Consider the following 18,763-nt stretch of genomic DNA (forward strand, 5'->3'; position numbering starts at 1 on the left):
CTGCGCAATCATATCCTTCATCTCGGTCCCTTTAATCTTTAATCCGAATTCTTTAAGTTGGTTAATTAAATTCCAACTTCCCGCGAGGGAAATCGAGATCCTCCCTCCCTTTCTCCCTTTTATTCTGTCTTTCCAACAATTTTTGTTTTTTCTTTTTTGTTTTTTGTTTTTTGACCCAGCACATAAAGCACATTGCGCTCCTCCGGGGACAAACACCGGCCGACGTAACGGCCAACGTAACGCAATAAATTTTTTAAACGTCCCGGCGAACAATGTATTGCAATCTGTGCGTATTATCATACTTGATAATATTCTGTATTTTTTAGCAGGTTCGTTCGGCACAGCTGATATGTGTGTGTATGTATGTGTATATATGTACGTACATATATCTGTATACGCGTACGCTCCACGCGAGTACAATTGTTATTCGACTTTCAAACTCAAATGTCGAAATTTCATAAATTTCCCCGGCTGAATATTGCAGCTCTGTCTTTTGACGGAACGTCGTTGTAATCGCATGCACACACGCGATTTCTGAAAGTGATCTCTCGCGCGTAAAATGCCGTCACTTTTCGAATTCTTTCATCGCGGATTCTCATTTCTTCTTTTCTCTTCTTTTCATCGTCGTATGTGTATGTGTGTGTCCGAAAAAAATTCTGCACGTCGTACAGTCCGCACGGACGTTCGCGCGGCGTGAGAAATAAATAAATCTCGACGTGCGCGGTTACCGTCACCGGTGGGTTCTCGTCGAATTAGGTTGATCGATCACAGTCTCGCCGGTGCAGTCACAATATCCCGTTGCCTGCCTCTCGTTCTCGCGTTTCCCCGCACGCTCGCCATTCTCCTCGTCTTCCCGCCGGCTCCTCTTTGCCTAATGTGCACACGGTGACCTTACTCTATCGCGGATTAGGGAAGCGTATACCCAGCCAACACACACTTATCCCTGTGAAGAGGCAAACGGCCCACTAATTAGCAAAGGTCGAGACGACTGTGCTCGTAGTCGCGTACGTGCGTGTGCGCATAAGTGCACCAGGGGACATTCAAAGGACACAGCTTCAGACACTGGCGGATACGACGCCGAGCAACCGAACTTCCTACTCCGAAATCACATTAGACGATGAGGGTCTACCGTCAGGACATCTTATTGTCCTCTCGACGTCGTCCCGGGTGTGAATCGAGTATTGGAAACAGCGTGTCCGCAACGTTTACGGTTCGGGTCAATTATACGGAATTTCGATGGTGGTATGTAGAAGGTTGGGAGCGAAAGCTCGAGAGTCGAGTAGAGAGTGCGCGCGTAAAGCACTCTTCATCCGATGAAAAATTTCATCTTTTACTTTATCGGGCAAAACATTTTTCTCGCACATCCTCCAAACAGCGAATTCGTACTCACAAATTGACTCTGCCGATTCGGATTCCTTGCCCCGCCTTCCAATCGACAGCTTTCGTGTTTATTTTCCTGTTTTTTTGTTTATCGCGTAACATAAAAGTACCAATCCCCGAACACGTACCTAATCCTGGACATTCTTGTTGTTTTAGTTTCTCTCTCCCTCTCTGAGTACGAATATTAAAATTTTTAACGTAAAATATGTATGTGTATGCGCGCGCATACGCGTGTGTGTATACACAACGGTACTTCATGTAGAATGCAACTCTTCTTAATTAAAAGTGGATGAATATATATATTTAATATATACACATATAATATATATGCTGAAACTTTAAATATTCGCAATTAAAGACTAAAGTATTAAAAATTTCCAGAATTAGACACGCATCCGGATATTAATGCTTTTACTTTATTATCCGTAAAAGTTGCAACTGGATCAGTTTCAAAACAAGTAAAAATCGTGCAATCATCCTTATGGTTTTCGTCTGTCTCAAAACATGCGTTGCAATTTTTTTCTCGCTAGACAGCTCTTTATTTTCCTTCGCAGAGTTGTAATCAACTCGCACACATATCCTAATATATAATTCAACGAAACTGCGTGTTTTATCGAGGCTCCGAATTAACGAAATAGCCACCTATAAAATAAAATAATCCTGTTCGATGGCGCGGGATAGCGCCGAGTATTATCTCGTTTGATTAGATCGTTCAATATTTCCTCAATATTTTTTTTGTTTCATTCGGGAGAAATAACTGCGATAACGGCGCGCACGTAATCGTGACTCGTGCGGCTTTATGCTCGCCGCGTAATTTTTTACTGCAATACGCGCCTGGCATATGCGCGAAATGAAAGCGTGCATATTCGATATGACGGCTTGCCCGGATGTAAATTTTGTAATATTTTTCGTGATAAATCAACTGATCGCATCACACAGCGACCGTCACGTTTGTAAAAAAAAAATTGAATTATCGTAACGATAGACAATATACGATATCTTTTTGTTTTACGTTACCGTGTACTTTTTGTTTTGGGATTTCGCGCATGAGATCACGAGTCTCCATTTCGTATATTAGATATCGCGACATTATGGACTCGCACGTGAATAGTGCGTATGTACGAGTAATTTCAAAAAAATAAAAAATAAAAAGAGAGGAAGAGAGAGACGGCTTTCTCGCTCTCTAATCAAATTCAATTGGAACGTACGCTCGTGTTTCGCGTTTGATTCGCCGCCTGCTATACATTAAGTTAAAATCACACGATGCACAATTTCATGCCTTCTTACACGCATACCGACCGACAGTGCAATTCACTGCATGAATCGCTATCGTGCATTGGAAGATCTATATAGTGAACTGAGCTGCCAGTCAGCATACACTCAGCTGCAAAACGGTTTTCACACTTCTTTTCCAGTGAAGCTGTAGCGCTCAAGATTATCGTATTTGCGAACCACTATTGACCCATTTACGCAACGATTGGCTTTGTCTTTTGTTATCAAACAATTACTGCAAATTCGGCAGCAGTGTCTCGCAATTGTGACAACTTGAGCGCTGCACTTCACTGGAAAAAAGTGTGAAAACCGTTTTGCAACTGAGTGTACATGTCAGGCATGAAACAATCGTGCATCGTGCGTTTCTGACTTAAGGGAGAAGTAAGAAATATAGAGTGTCCCAGACTTCCTTTCGCAATTTTTGTGAGAACATAGAACGGATTGAGATGAACATAAAAGCCCGTTTTGCGACATTCGAAATAACAATTCAGATATTAATTTTAAAAGTTTGATGAATGATTACGCGCGACATGGCAGATTAGTTGTAATAAGAATGTGTGCTATTGTGCTGTTGTGTTTGTACGTTAAGTCAAATTGAACAAAAAGCTCTTTATTATTTTGCAAATAAGTAGATTTTTAGTTATTAATGAAAGAAAATTGTTACATGATTGTTACGTAATAATGCACAAATCTTCTTTAATTAATACCTAAAAATCTATGTGGTCATTTGCAATATGGTAGAGGATTTTTTGTTCAGTTCGACTTAATCTATAAGTACTATAGTAGACGACGTCACTATAATTCATCTACCATCGTGTGTGATCATTCACTAATCTTTTTGACTAATATCTCGAGATTTATTGCGAATATCGCAAAACTCTATGGGACTTTTATGTTCACCTTAATTTGTTCTCACAAAAATTGTGAAGAAGAATCTGAGACACTTTGTGTAAAAAAATGTCCAAACGCATACAACAAGAAGTAATAAAATGTTTTAAAAAATCGTGCGTTTTTGACTTAAGAGAGAGATAAGAAACATCGTTTCTCCACGCGATGAGTGTAATGTTGGCGATCACTGCACCGCATAGCCCGGTATCATCCTCGTCGTGAATGCAATGCGGCGAAACGCGCGAATAGAAAATGATCTCGCTTATCTGCCTCGCCGCCTTGAAGCGCAATAATGCGCGAGTATACTTTTCATTAGCACAAGCGCTAATGCAGCGTCATCCACTCTTAATTAAGAGCGTTGCATTCTGCACGGAAATACCGCTGCACACGATGCAGATGTTCAATGAACATTTTTTGAATAACCGTATCTCTCTCTTTCTCTGTAGAGAGATAATCGTGTCTGGATATTCGTTAATATAGTTCATTATTTTTCCCATACAAACGGCTGTTTTATATACAATTTAAATGCTGCGAATAAATCGTATCTAATGGAAATTCTGATGTCGCTTATTCTGGCGGGGTTGCATTTTCAACCGAAAATAATTGTTTCCAATTATCTATCAATTGACGTATCAATTAATACAAAGATCGTGTACCGACAAAGCCAGGCGGCAGGGGGAAAAGTATCGGTAACATTCACATAAAACGCTGTACTAATGGTTACAAAGTATTACAACAAATATGCAATACGCTTATAGTAACAGAATGTGTATACCATTTACTATGTTTAATATATTTTAATGCCATTCAATACGTTTAATAGGTTCATGTAAATGGAAGAACATAGTGGGAAGCTTATTCGGAACTGCATAGCGTTCCTAATTGAACGTGAAATGCAATATAATTAACACTCATCTCTATCCCCGCGAAAAGTATTCCCAATTTTATCGCAAATGTCGGAATGTCGCGAAACACGTAAGTTTTACTTTGAGCGTTTTGATACTTCGAAATTTTATCGCTCAATAACGCGTTCTTGGTTATTAATTTTCCATAAATGGTAAGTTTCAAAACGCACACATACTTTGCGAAAGACTATCGAGGCGTCAATTTATTGCAAATAACAAAGCAAAATGACGCCGGACCGCATCGCAGTTTGGACGCGCTGCGTTTTGTCACGCAGTCCACGTGCTGACCCACGATTAAACAGACTTTAATTGCACGGAATCGCCGTAATCATGGAATGCTGCTGCAAGCCCTTTTTCCTGCGGTCTTTTCCGTATCCGTACTCGACGTGCACGTCGATAAGCGTAACCGGTAAATGAAATCAACGACAGCACCAAGAGCAGTCGTTATTTCACGAAAGCCTCGTAAACACGATTACACGACTATTACGCGGCACTGATGAGAAGAATAAGAAATAATATTATCCGCTAATCGATTCTTACATTGGATGTCAAACCAGTAATTTCAATTATAATTTACGGTGAGAGATAAAAATGATGCCGAAAGCCAAATTCTCTGTCGATACGCTCGGCAGAAAGAGACAGACAGAGAGAGAGAAAGAGAGAGAGATATATATATATATATATATATATATATATATATATATATATATATATATATATATATATATATATATATATAATTGAAATAAATAATTGAATTTTATTCGAGGCACCTAGGATTTTATTTATACAAGATAATAAATTATGGTGATAATTAAATTTGGTTAAAGGCATTGTAATAATATAATAATTTATTAATATTTTTTATTGATTGTATTCTAATAATTAATAATATTTTAATTAATTAATAATTAATTAATAATATTTTTTAATTTTTATTTATTAATTAATACTTTGTATGCGCTTTGTGCAAATTTAGAAATCTATAGCCATGTCAGTCAATTCTCGTGGTTTAGAATAGCTGTAGGTAAAAACTCGTTTTAATAATTTTATATAGCTGCTGCTATAAAAAATATAATAAGCGATATAATAGCATGGTAAAAATATTCTCACGAAAAAGTCTAATCATCCTACGAAATCACCCTTACGAATATTATAAGAAAACTACTAAAAACAGTATTTTCGTCGATTAACGGAAATCTACTGTTTTAACTATAGAAAATTTATACTAAAATTATTTATAAAATTAACAAATAGATTTTTTATAGTTTTATAGTTTTCCAATAGTGTTGTAATAAGTATACAGTAGTATTTTTCAATAGTGTTTCAGTAGTTTTCCTATATTGTTCTCAGTCATTTTTTCTTATAGTTTTTTTTCCATAAGGACAGTGCTAAATGTAATATATTCATGTTATCCATCTGCGTATAAAAATAGAATAATAGAATAATAGAATAAAAATGCACAAGTGTGACAGATAATTAGAAGGAACTAATTTACATCAAAGGATATATCTTATCTCTTATTTTTCTAATTATGTTGACACTTACCGACGATAATAAATTGATAATTATGAAGTATACCGCCTCTTGCTCAAGAAATTGAGTTCGTTCTTACGAGGGATAAGAGACGTTTAGCGCTACAAGTGCTTCGGAGCGAAGGACAAACCAATCGTATTACTTTACACACACTTTGAAACATTTACAGTCGAACGGACACTGTCTTAAGAAACATAACCATTTATCTTCTTGACAAAGAAGTAAAGTGTAAAGGAAACGACATCTTACGGCACCCGACGCGCAATTAAAAAAGCGCGTTCACGCACGAGCTTTCAGCTTATGTGCAGGAGTCGTTGGTTCTCGTAAATGTAGGAGCCTGACTGGCTAACGCGTTACTTCTTAGATCTACCCTACAGTCCTATAATAAGAGACTACGTTCCGTTTCATGCATTATGCGCACATTTTCTACAGTATATGTAACATGAACTATGGATAAGTGCGCGTATTGCGTGACACAAAACGCAGCCAGAGAAGCGAAACCGGTAGCTGCCATTTTGTGATTGCTACTGTGTTCTCTGCGATATCGTGTTATTATACTGAATAACAATATTCTAAAAACATGAGGCTGCCTCTTATTTAATTTCTACACGAGAGAAGCAAGTAGATTCGGCGTTAATTAGGTACATATTCAAATGCACTCATGATTAAATAAATTTACGGAGCAAAATCCAAGCCTTGGGAGTTAAATATGGAATGAATTTTCGTACATAACCTATATAAATTGTTTCAATTTGAAATATGTTTATATTCTAAACATGCTTTCGAACAGACAAGCTTGATTGGTTTATACGGCATCGACAAAATGGCGTCGATTAATCAGACAGGACTCGCCACCGATTTCGCTTCTTTTATTATAGGACTCTAGTGCCTATTTTTTAAGCGGTAGAAAAAGCATGCAGGGAAATCTACTTCTTATAACTTGCGCAAAAACGCAACGACGTTTACCATTGCAAATGCTCCATTGATTCGCGCCTTGTTTCCTCTAGGATCGAGCAAATTCATCTAAGGTCTGTTTTCTAGTGCCGAACTGGCTGTATTAGTTCTCTTTCATCTTTTTTCCACCATATTTTATCTATGTATCTATTTCTTTTTAAAGACCCTTGCACGTAGAAAAATTTTAACCGTAACCGTAAGAAATTGACCAATCACCATCAAATATAAGAAAAATAATCGACTGTAATTGGTCAATTTCTTACGGCTTCAAACTTAAGTTTTATAGCTTAATGGCTCCTGTACACAGGATGCGATAATGCTTGTCGCGCGGCGGAAGTTCGCGCGACAGCCAATCAATATGCTGCTTTCCGTAATAACCTTCTAGCTCTTACGGAAAAACAACATATTGATTGGCTATCGCGCGGACTTCTGCCACGCGGCAAGCATTACCGCGTCCTGTGTGCAGGAGTCATAAGTTCTCATTGTAGACTCCGCTTTAAGCCCATGTCAAACTACGGATTGGAAATTGAGGATTGAAGATTAGAGGTTTGTTCGAGTTGTTCGTACTTTTCACACTTTTACACATAATGCTCGTTGCACACTAGTGCACCTCAAACAACACAAATTTTCCAAAATACATTCTGAAGACATTTTCAGGACGGAGAGACGTTATCAGAGTATTCTTAGAACGTTGGGATCTTGCTTGGGATCAAGTGTAAAAAGTGTATTAGAATTGCATTTACACTCGTAACACGAACGGAAATCATGACGTTATTTTTAGAACCTCTAAAGAATTAATGTGCACTAAGTGTAAAAAGTTCAATTAATACGAATAAACTTATTGGATATTAGCTATTTTCAAACAACTCATATCTTCAAAGGACGTCCTAACAATATTTTGATGACATCCCTCCGTCCTTCAAAGCATCTTCAGAACGTATTTTGGAAAATTTGTGTTGTATGAAGTGCACTAGTGTGCAACGGGCATTAGGTGTAAAAGTGTGAATAGTACAAGTAACTCGAATAAACCTTAGATTTCGACGAATCAATGTACTTTGGTCTTGGCCTGCTTGGCTCCAATTGGTCAAGTTCCAATTTTCAATCCGCAATCCTCTATCTCCAATCCGTAGTGTAACACGGATGTTCTTGTGTAGAGGTTCTAAGCCGTCTTAAGTTCATCTTTAAACGGTCTACGGATGATTTCATTAGCTACAAAGTATGTGAAGATAAACTTAAGACGGTTTTAAATATAAGATCTGACTATGAATACTAGCCATTCACCTGAAGATCGCCTTGGCTGCGTTCCAAAATTCACTGCTAGTACTGAAAATCTATAGTTCATGTTACGTATACTATATTTCTATACTGGATTTCAGCACTGGCGGTGAATTTCGGAACGCAGCCCTTTAGGTTTAGTTTCCACGAATGGCGCGTCGTCAGCAATGCAACCAACGTCACGGACGATATTTCGTCACGCGCCGTTGGCGACGCCAAGTGACGATCGAGTCGGGCAGAGCGTGCGTGTTCGCTTCATTCGTTCGACGACAATGGCGGCGGACCTCGATCAGTTCCAACAGCTCCTAAGTACACTCCTCAGCTCAGAAAACGAAGTCCGTGCGCGAGCGGAGGTACGTATAACGCCCACCGAGATATTGGCTGCTTAAGACCAGCGTCCACCGCGCGTTGGAGCACGCGGATATTCGCGGCGTACCGCGGCACGTTTCCGCCAAGAGCACGTTGCCGACGTGTTGTTAGCACCTGCGTGTGCCTGATTAATCGTCGTATAACGCGTGGGACATAGTCTCGCGCGTCGCGACCTTTTCACGTCGAGCCGGCGACAACGCGGCCATCAACTGCGACTGAATCTGTTCGGCCATGTACTCCTCCAGGATTTTCCGCGTGCTGACAAGTGTTCGTCAAAGAAATCCAAAATGGTGTCGCACGCGGATAGCGTGCGCGCGCGCGCTGCCCGTCAACTTGGCATGTCCGGCTGACGCGACGGATGGGCGGCTATTCTCTCGCATCTAGCACCTGTTTCGAGCGAGCCGCTCTTTTACGAGCTCAGGACCCTCCTCGGCGATCTGCATCCTCCTTCGCGAGGATGTCATGCTTGCGCGCGCGTGCGCACGCATCCCACGCGACCTGGCAGGATGCACAGCTTTGTGAACCTCGCTTTCCCGCCCACTCCCGCGATTTCCGGTAATAGCGTGGACGAACGAGCCGCACGTGCTAGCCCGTTGCGGCTAGTCTGACGGATGTGATCGCACGTTTACAGTGCGTTTCGCGCTTTGTTCGTTTTTACCGTTATTTTTACAACTCCACCATACATATATGTATATATACACGCACGTGTATATGTATGTATATATATATATATGTTTTACCTTGACTCTTGCACGGCCGGATCACGTGTCGATTGAATATTCATGCGTGCTCCGCTTGTCATATGTATATTCGCGATTAAATAAGTCTGATGTCGCGTTCGGCAAATTTAGTTTTGGAATAGCGTTTGATTTTGGCATCTACATGTGTGCGTCGGTTGCGTGTAATTTTTCACATTAAATAATTTTCCTGTTTATGGCCTGTTACAGAATTGTATTATCAATATGTAATTAATTTTGCATCATGTTTAAAATTGTTTAAGAAATAAATACTATGTCCATTTGCAATTACAAGTATAGTATAAGTATTTCTTAAATAAGAGATTATTTGTTGTTATATTTGTCAAAGAGAATTGTTTCTAGGACAAGGGAGCAAGTGTTATTATTTACTTAAATTTTTATTTTATTTGTTTTTTTTTGTTGTATTTTCTTTTATTAAAATCCTAGATAACTAATAATATTGTAATGTTTGAAACCATTTAGGAAACATACAATAATCTTTCATTGGAGAGCAAGGTGACATATCTTTTAAGTACTGTTTGCAATGGCACACTTTTGGATGAAATGCGATCTATGGCTGCAGTACTACTGCGCCGACTGTTTTCCTCAGAATTCATGGAGTTCTTCCCTAAGGTAATTATTTTAACTTCCCTTTTTCTTATTTTTATATATTAGTACACACATTTATATAATATATACTTTGTACTGATATTAATTTATCTATTTCTTAAGAATTTATCAGAGACTTGATTTAAAGATATCTAACTACACTGTAATTAACCAAAGGTTAATTATAAATAAACTTGATATGCAATTAATCAGATTCCATCGGAAGCCCAAGCCCAGCTGAAAGAACAGATTTTGTTATCTGTTCAAAATGAACAGAAAGAAGCCATACGTCGTAAAGTCTGCGATGTTGCAGCTGAGGTTGCCAGGAATCTAATAGATGAAGATGGCAATAATCAGTGGCCAGAATTTCTTCAGTTCTTATTTCAATGTGCAAATAGTCCATCATCTGAATTGAAAGAAAGTGCACTTCGTATGTTCACGTGAGTTTCCTATAGATTTATATCTTTGTATAAAAGTGACATATATGTGTATCTGTGCTAAGAAATAAAAATAATGGTATGTACAATACACAGGTCCGTCCCAGGAGTATTTGGAAATCAACAAGCAAATTATCTTGATCTTATAAAACAAATGCTGCAACAAGCTGTTGTGGATATGACAAATTATGAGGTAATACACGTTTCATATATAATTTTACTAATAGTTTAATGGGAGATAGATACTCAAGTTTCAATAAGTTAAGATCACTTGACATGATTCTTCCCAAGAACAATGGAAAGTGCCTTCTGATGACTGTAACTTGTTAAGCATTAATTTACAGACAGATACGGGGCATACATTTCACATGAAAAAGTTATATTTTATACTAATATAAAATATAACTAAAATAAGCTTTTTCTGTTTTTAATTATGAAAAATTTGATATTAAAGAAAGGATTATTGTAATAGTCTTCATTATTCTTATTACACAGGTCCGATTTCAAGCAGTACGAGCAATTGGAGCATTTATAATATTACATGACAAAGAAGATAATATACACAAACATTTCTCAGAGCTAGTTCCTGCACTTGTACAAGTAACCGCTCAATCTATAGAAAAACAAGATGATGATGCTCTTTTAAAAGTGCTAATAGATCTTGCTGAAGCTACACCAAAATTCCTCAGGGGACAGTTAGATAATATAATGCAATTGTGTATGAACATAATTTCCAATCAGGACATGACAGACTCCTGGAGACAATTGGCATTGGAAGTTATAGTATCAATGTCAGAAAATGCTCCTGCTATGGTACGCAAAGCTGGTGCGAAATACATAGTAGCTCTGGTGCCATTGGTATTGAAAATGATGACTGATTTAGAAGAGGATGAAAAGTGGAGTTTCTCCGATGAAATTATTGAAGATGATAGCGATAGCAACAATGTAGTGGCTGAAAGTGCCCTAGATAGATTGGCGTGCGGTCTCGGCGGTAAAACAATTTTACCGTTAATTGTGCAAAATATCCCTACAATGTTAAGTAACACTGATTGGAAATACAGGTGAATATTATAAAATTTACATATATATATATATATATATATATAATCTACATATAATTATATACATATATGTAATACAATCCACACATAATCTTATCTATATTCAACACTTAACATTTACTTAAATATGTATTATCTATCACATAAAAGCATATTTTTATAAAATGTCACAGAAAAGTCAGCAGTTACATATTCTTGTGTACGTAATTGCGTTACATCTGTGATAGAGTAACCAACGTGATAGTGCTCTTTTTCAGCTGCCGTTTTGGTAGTTGATATTTGAGATTCTCGTTGGGTGTCTAAACTAATAGTTCGCAGTTATTATATGTAACTGCTATAGTTTTGAAACATACAACTTTTCTTTGATATTATATAGTTTATTTTTTATTATAGTATTATAGTGTGTAGTATTACAAATTTATTTTTTATTTTGATGTGGTATTTCACCTACTATATATATGATTACATAAAATCCAAAAAAGAAAGGAAAAGAATGAAAATATTTTTCTTTTTTTATTTAGACATGCAGCGCTTATGGCTATTTCAGCTATTGGTGAGGGATGCCATAAGCAAATGGAAGCTATTTTACCACAAATAATGGATGGTGTCATACAATATCTGCAGGATCCAGTAAGTATAATGGACAAATTTACTTTTTGTCATACGATCTGTTTTTTCTCAGATCATGTATCTTAATAATAATAATGTAATTTATTAAGCTAATCCACAAATCAAGTCAGCAATCACATTTGGTATATGAATATGATAGTGTTACATTTGTGGTAAATTAAACAGAGGATACAGATTTTTGCTGTATTATCGTTTTGATAATGCAGATACTAAGATCTATCCTTTGTGGTTCCTGAGAGTTGATTGTTTACTATTAAACAATCGTAGTTTTGGAACATACAAAATTTCCGTTTAATTATTATTTCTATATAATTGTGAAAGAGTTGAAAAAAATATAACGTTGAACGTTGTTTTCTAGCATCCCCGTGTAAGATATGCCGCTTGCAACGCAGTAGGACAAATGTCTACAGATTTTTCGCCTACATTTGAAAAGAAATTCCACGACAAAGTTATACCCGGATTATTGATGGTGTTGGACGATAATGCGAATCCTCGAGTTCAAGCGCACGCCGGTGCTGCTCTAGTAAACTTTAGTGAGGATTGTCCGAAAAATATTCTAACACCATATCTCGATGCCATAATGGCCAAGCTTGGATCTATACTAACTAATAAGTTTCATGAATTGGTTCAAAAGGGAAACAAGCTTGTACTTGAACAAGTAAGATATTTGATTATAACAAATCGTAAAATATAAATGATACATTTACAGTATAAAGGTAATAAATAAATCTCTTGTCATTTTGTGTAGGTTGTTACAACAATCGCTTCTGTTGCTGATACTTGCGAAGAACAATTTGTCACCTATTACGATAGACTAATGCCTTGTTTGAAGTATATCATCCAAAATGCAAACCAACCTGAACACAAAATGCTACGTGGCAAAACTATTGAATGTGTCAGTTTGATAGGTCTTGCTGTTGGTTCAGATAAGGTAATTAATTATTTCAATTCTGATTTTCTGAATGAGAAAAATTTATAGTGATTAATTGTTTTGTTCGATATCCACAGTTTATTGCAGATGCTAGCGAAGTTATGGATATGTTACTCAAAACACATGCAGAAGGTAATCTACCAGATGATGATCCACAAACCAGTTATCTTATATCGGCTTGGGCCAGAATCTGCAAAATACTTGGTAAGACATTGCACGTATATACATAATCCTAAAATGCCGAAAGTTATGCCCGTGTATTTACAAGTATCTGCCCATCATCATGCAATATGTTGCAAGCATTTGTATATATGTTTCTTTAAAGGAAAACAATTCGAACAGTACTTACCATTAGTAATGGGACCGGTCTTACGAACGGCTGCTATGAAACCGGAAGTTGCATTATTGGATAACGAAGATTTGGAAACTATCGAAGGTGATCTCGACTGGCAGTTTGTTTCATTAGGAGAACAACAAAATTTTGGAATTAAAACTGCTGGTTTGGAGGACAAGGCTTCTGCATGTGAAATGCTGGTTTGTTACGCGCGAGAATTAAAGGAAGGTTTCGCTGGTTATGCCGAAGAGGTAGTACGATTGATGGTCCCGATGTTGAAGTTTTATTTTCACGACGGTGTGAGAACTGCGGCTGCGATAAGTTTGCCATATCTTCTCGACTGCGCTAAGATAAAAGGTTATTATAAAAAAGAATATTTATTGTTGCTGATGATAAATCTTGCTGAAGCCACGCTAAAATATGCAAGATTTTTATATTTTACGAAACTTTTAAATTGTACATTAACACGTATATACTAACCTTTTAAGGCTCACAATACGTAGAAGGCATGTGGGCGTATATTTGTCCGGATCTTTTGAAAGCTATTGATACAGAACCGGAATCTGATGTGTTGATGGAGCTATTGTACTCTTTCGCAAAATGTATCGAGACATTAGGTGCAGGTTGCTTAAGTGCTCCACATATGACTGAACTTCTAAGAATTTTAGATAAATTACTCAATGAACACTTCGAAAAAGCAGTCGCTAGGTTGGAGAAACGAAAGGACGAAGATTATGACGAGGTATTGCAAAAATCCATATGTTTATGAATTTATATGTCACATTTATATTTAAACATGTATATTCACGCGCGCGCGCGTGTGTGTGTGTGTGTGTACAAACACGTTATATATTTTTTATATATATTTTATATATATTTTATATATTGTGTAATACATATTTTCATATTATATATAGGTTGTTGAGGAACAACTTGCTGATGAAAACAATGAGGATGTATATACCCTCAGCAAAATTGCCGATATTTTGCACGCCTTGTTCTCAACTTACAAATCCTCATTCTTCCCATACTTTGATCAGATATATGGACATTTCGTAAAGTTACTGAATCCCGAAAGATCGTGGTCGGATCACCAATGGGCTTTGTGCGTTTTTGATGATGTAATAGAATTCGGAGGACCTGAATGTGCAAAATATCAAGAATTCTTCCTGCAACCCATGATCCAATATGTTTCTGACAAATCTGCTGAAGTTCGACAGGCAGCTGCTTATGGTTGTGGAGTTTTAGGCCAATTTGGCGGAGAAAGCTTTGCCCAAGCCTGTGCGGAAGCTTTACCGAAGTTAATAGAAGTTATTAATGATCCAGAGTCAAGATCATCAGAGAATGTAAATCCTACAGAAAATGCTATTTCAGCAGTAACTAAAATTCTTAAGTATAATAACAAGGCAATCAATGTCGATGAAATTCTTCCACACTGGTGAGTTGTAATACTCCGCGTCTAGTAATACTAATCTTCAATAAGCTGCATAAATATAAGAATCGTTCATCGAACAATTTCGGCCGTGTAGGCTATCTTGGCTGCCAGTTGTCGAAGATGAAGATGAGGCACCACACGTATACGGATATTTATGTGATTTGATAGAAGCGCATCATGCAGTAGTCCTAGGAACCAATAACTCGCACTTACCGCGACTTATAAGTTTCTTTGCTGAAGCACTGTTTAGAGATGCTGTACCTAGCGATCATCCTGTTATGTCCAGAATTCTTAGTATTGTTAGAGAAATACAGGTAAATTGACAATTTATATTTATATGTGTAATTTCCGGGAAGGGGTGGAATAAGGTGACTAATAATTCCATATCTATTTCCAGAACAACGAGACTATATTCCAGGCAACCATAATGGAATTAACGACAGATCAACAACAAGCCCTTCATGAGGCACTCAGTGCGCTAAGTTGAATTTCTAACATCTTAACGTAAAAAAAAATAAAATACGTTAATCTATCTTCTAGGAAATCTCTTATGAAGATTCTAGGTAGTTAGATTATACCTAAAACTGAAATGTTCGCTCCAGCCTAGCTACACATACACACATGCAGATACATATATACATATATATAAAAATTTTACGTGTTTATGTATTATTATTATTATTCACGGACTTGTTGAGTATATCTTTCTGCATCGCTGTCTGAATTGAAAATAATCGATTTCTACTATCAGGGATTGTTGCTAACTTACGTTTTAGCTAAATTTACGTTTATATCACTGATTAATGCAATGGAGTTGAGACGTAAAAAATTTAATTACAAATGAGAGCTCGCATTGACGAAAATAATTTATACCTTCGTTGAAATGTTTTAAACCAAACATTTGTTTACGTGATATATATATAATACGTTTTACACTATGTTTTGCATCACTTGATTGACAGCATTTGTGAAAAAAAGATTTGCGAATGATTTACATGAAATTTCCAAGTGATAATATTTCACGTCACTGAAAGCCAAATGATGCTAAAAATTTTAAGAGAGGAAGTTTTGTAAATTACATAATGATGAACATATTGAATATAACTTTATTATCGAAATATTGTTTAAAAAATTATGATTTTGTCACTGCGACCTCCTTAAATTGTATCTATATTCTCAAGCTGTATTCCTTATTTTGGCAGAATGATAAAACTAATACAAGACAGACTGGAAAGCCAGCTTTTCGTAGCCATGAAGTGACCGCGCGTGACACGTTGTGATTTAGGTATTTTTATTATTATAAATTTAGGTAATCATGAATGTTATTTAATGATAATGTCGATAATATTACAATGTTGAACGTTAAATGCGAGTGTATACGAATGCCTTTTGAATGAAACGTAATGTGAAATGCTTGGTAAATTTTAGATTCGGAGTCACAAATTTGTAAGATGTGTACATAAATACACATTCTTTATACAATTAAAAAATAAGGAATGCATGTCCAAGTACAGCAAAAGATCTTGTGATCTTGTAGCTAATTTACATTGAATTATTGCGTATTTCTAGCTGTAACTTGTCCATGTCATGTACACGCAATGTTATCTGAGAATATAAAAGTAACGAAAAATATACATGCAACAGACAGAAAACACACACAAATTGAGTCAATAGTATAGAACGGACAATACTATACATTACGTTTCCTTCGACATGCGACACGATGAAAATCGAGAAAACACTAATATTTAACGAAAAGGACTGAGTGGAATGATGTTTAAACAACTCCTCGTTCTTGTTGCTATTTATTTATACACAATAAGTCCTTAATATGCCTCTGATACGACTGCATTACAAAAAAAAATTTCCTATATAAAATTTACCCATAGTATAGATTTTCAGAGAATGAGAATAAAAGAGGGAGAGAAAGTGGCTACATTTAACATAAATGCTCTAAGTGATGATCTTTTTTTACTGAAACGTGTAGAGAAATAAAGATAAAGAATAAAACATTTATTTGTACATACATCAAAATATATAAATATGGAACAAGTATACATATATACATAACTACATATATATATATATATATAGAATTGAAGTACACTTGTAAGTAATCTTGACATATGGCAGGCACTGCCCTTGACAATTGTTTCGCAAAAAAATCAACATCACACTCTTGCAAAATGCGTGTATACTTACAGTATATATTTAAATTGCAAATCTTGTTTACCTACCAAGATTAATGATAGACTGTACGGTACACATTTGAAAAGGATAAAATCCGTGTGAAAGAGAATTATAATTATATAGAGATTATTTTAAAGTTATCATTAATTAAAATAAATATCAGCTTTGTAATTGATGATTTTGCTTCACCTCTACATTCTTGACATTTTATTTCAATACGAAGGAAATGTGCGCGTAAAAACTACTTTCGTATGATAGAATATATGTGATATGTACTATTCGTGCACTCTTGAAAGTTATCGATTATAATTATAATAATGTTCGTGTGATTTTTGTTTTATAGCTATTGTTCTTGAAATAGTTGTCTCAAGAATGGCAATAATCGACGTCTGTAAGTATCCTCTGTGTCACTTGTGTAAATCAATATATCATAAGAAATGCACATCAGCTATTCTTTGAGATGTAATTGAAACTGATAATAATGTGATGTATCGTATTGCTGTCGAGTATTGCATTCCTGCATCATATCAGTTTATTGATTACTGCGTTATCATACACCACTATCAAGGACAAAACACCTGATAATCAGCACGTATTAACGCAAAGTACGCATTACTGTATTAAAAACTGAGTAAATGCCTACAGAGTGTTGAAGTGTTTGATGGTGCTGTGCAGCATGATTATTTCATATTTTTTTGCTATCATCGGAAGCAGTTCGTATTCCGAATACATTGCGTAAAAACTCATAGATCAATGTAAACAGATACGCTATGAATATTTATTTTACTATATCGAGTTTTCAATGTAATTCATTGCAGTATCTACATATCATTCTTTAATTACATAATCTAACAGGAGAAATAGCATCAGTAGCTTTATAAATTCGAGACAAAAATGAATCTTCAATTTGCCTACCAAAACTGCCACCTCGATAAGAAAAGCATTTGCGACTATTAAGCGGGGAGCACAGACTTTTGCAAAACATATAATAAAAAGAACCAATGGAAGTTCTTTGTCTCCATTATGGAGGTAGAAATGAAGAACTTTGATTGGTTCATTTCTTTGCGCGTTATGCAGAAGTCTATGTTCTCGCTCTTAATTTGTTCAGAGTAGTCTACTCGGTCTCGACGAAACTTCTGCACTAGTGCAATAAATTAGAATGAAAGAATATACTTGCTTCACTCTAACTTTACTACTCTGGGTTGCGTTCCAAAACGTCCTTTTTTAAGAAATTTTACTCAATACTCTATAGTATATGTAACGTGAACTATAGGTATTGAATAAAATTTTCCTCAAAAAGAACATTTTGAAAAGCAACCCTAGTGTACAGAAGTTCTTCGAAAACAAGCTGACCTCGGTCTATACGCGTGATGATTACATTCGCACTTCGTTATATCTAACTTCGTAATGTATAACTGTACTCGCCCGCCATACCACGGACGCGTTCGAGGAATACGGTATCAGGGCTATTTAGCGCTAACGCGTCGTTCTATCTTTGTTGTATATCTAAAGAACAGCAAAGATAGAATGACGCATTGATGGCACGTTACTCGAATGTATTCTATATACAACATTAAAGATGTATCTGAGCTATATAAAAATAGTACCAATTTGTGATAAAACTTTGGGTAACTTTTTCTTAATTATCTATAATATACTGAAAAAAATTTCAAGTCTATTCACTAAACCATTGAAGAGTAATTATTATGTTAATTTTACACGTGTTCTTATGGCAAAAGCAACTTTCCTGAATGTAATGAATAAAAACGTATAAATAGTACAAAAAATTTAAGTATACTTATACATATAGATCCTGAATT

At 36.1% G+C, this 18,763-nt stretch overlaps 1 protein-coding gene and 1 non-coding gene across 3 annotated transcripts; both read left to right on the forward strand.

Moving 5' to 3' along the window:
* Positions 1–8,399: 8,399 nt before the first annotated feature.
* On the forward strand, positions 8,400–17,114 carry LOC116843981 (importin-5). Of its 2 annotated transcripts, none has more exons than XM_032815004.1 (14): positions 8,400–8,563; positions 9,800–9,949; positions 10,139–10,365; positions 10,459–10,555; positions 10,858–11,423; positions 11,945–12,053; positions 12,412–12,711; positions 12,802–12,984; positions 13,062–13,188; positions 13,310–13,675; positions 13,807–14,060; positions 14,236–14,756; positions 14,848–15,067; positions 15,151–17,114. In XM_032815004.1, exons 1-14 carry the CDS (start codon positions 8,483–8,485, stop codon positions 15,238–15,240), a joined length of 3,291 nt encoding a protein of 1,096 aa, XP_032670895.1. In that variant the 5' UTR covers positions 8,400–8,482; the 3' UTR covers positions 15,241–17,114. The 2 variants fall into 2 exon arrangements, with proteins under 2 accessions (XP_032670895.1, XP_032670896.1); XM_032815005.1 differs by lacking the exon at positions 8,400–8,563 and adding an exon at positions 9,344–9,543.
* LOC116843993 lies at positions 10,595–10,727 on the forward strand. Its single transcript, XR_004377969.1, has one exon.
* Positions 17,115–18,763: the final 1,649 nt, after the last annotated feature.

The sequence above is a fragment of the Odontomachus brunneus genome, unplaced genomic scaffold (assembly GCF_010583005.1).
Source record: "Odontomachus brunneus isolate Ranch 3 - 2012 unplaced genomic scaffold, Obru_v1 Obru_scaffold_037, whole genome shotgun sequence".
NCBI classification, from domain to species: Eukaryota; Metazoa; Arthropoda; class Insecta; order Hymenoptera; family Formicidae; genus Odontomachus; species Odontomachus brunneus.

Coding starts and splice junctions, on each gene's coding strand:
- LOC116843981 (XM_032815004.1), top strand. CDS start 8,483: ATGGCGGCGGACCTCGATCAGTTCCAACAGCTCCTAAGTACACTCCTC. Junction 8,564..9,799: donor AAGTCCGTGCGCGAGCGGAG/GTACGTATAACG, acceptor GAAACCATTTAG/GAAACATACAATAATCTTTC. Junction 14,757..14,847: donor GATGAAATTCTTCCACACTG/GTGAGTTGTAAT, acceptor TCGGCCGTGTAG/GCTATCTTGGCTGCCAGTTG.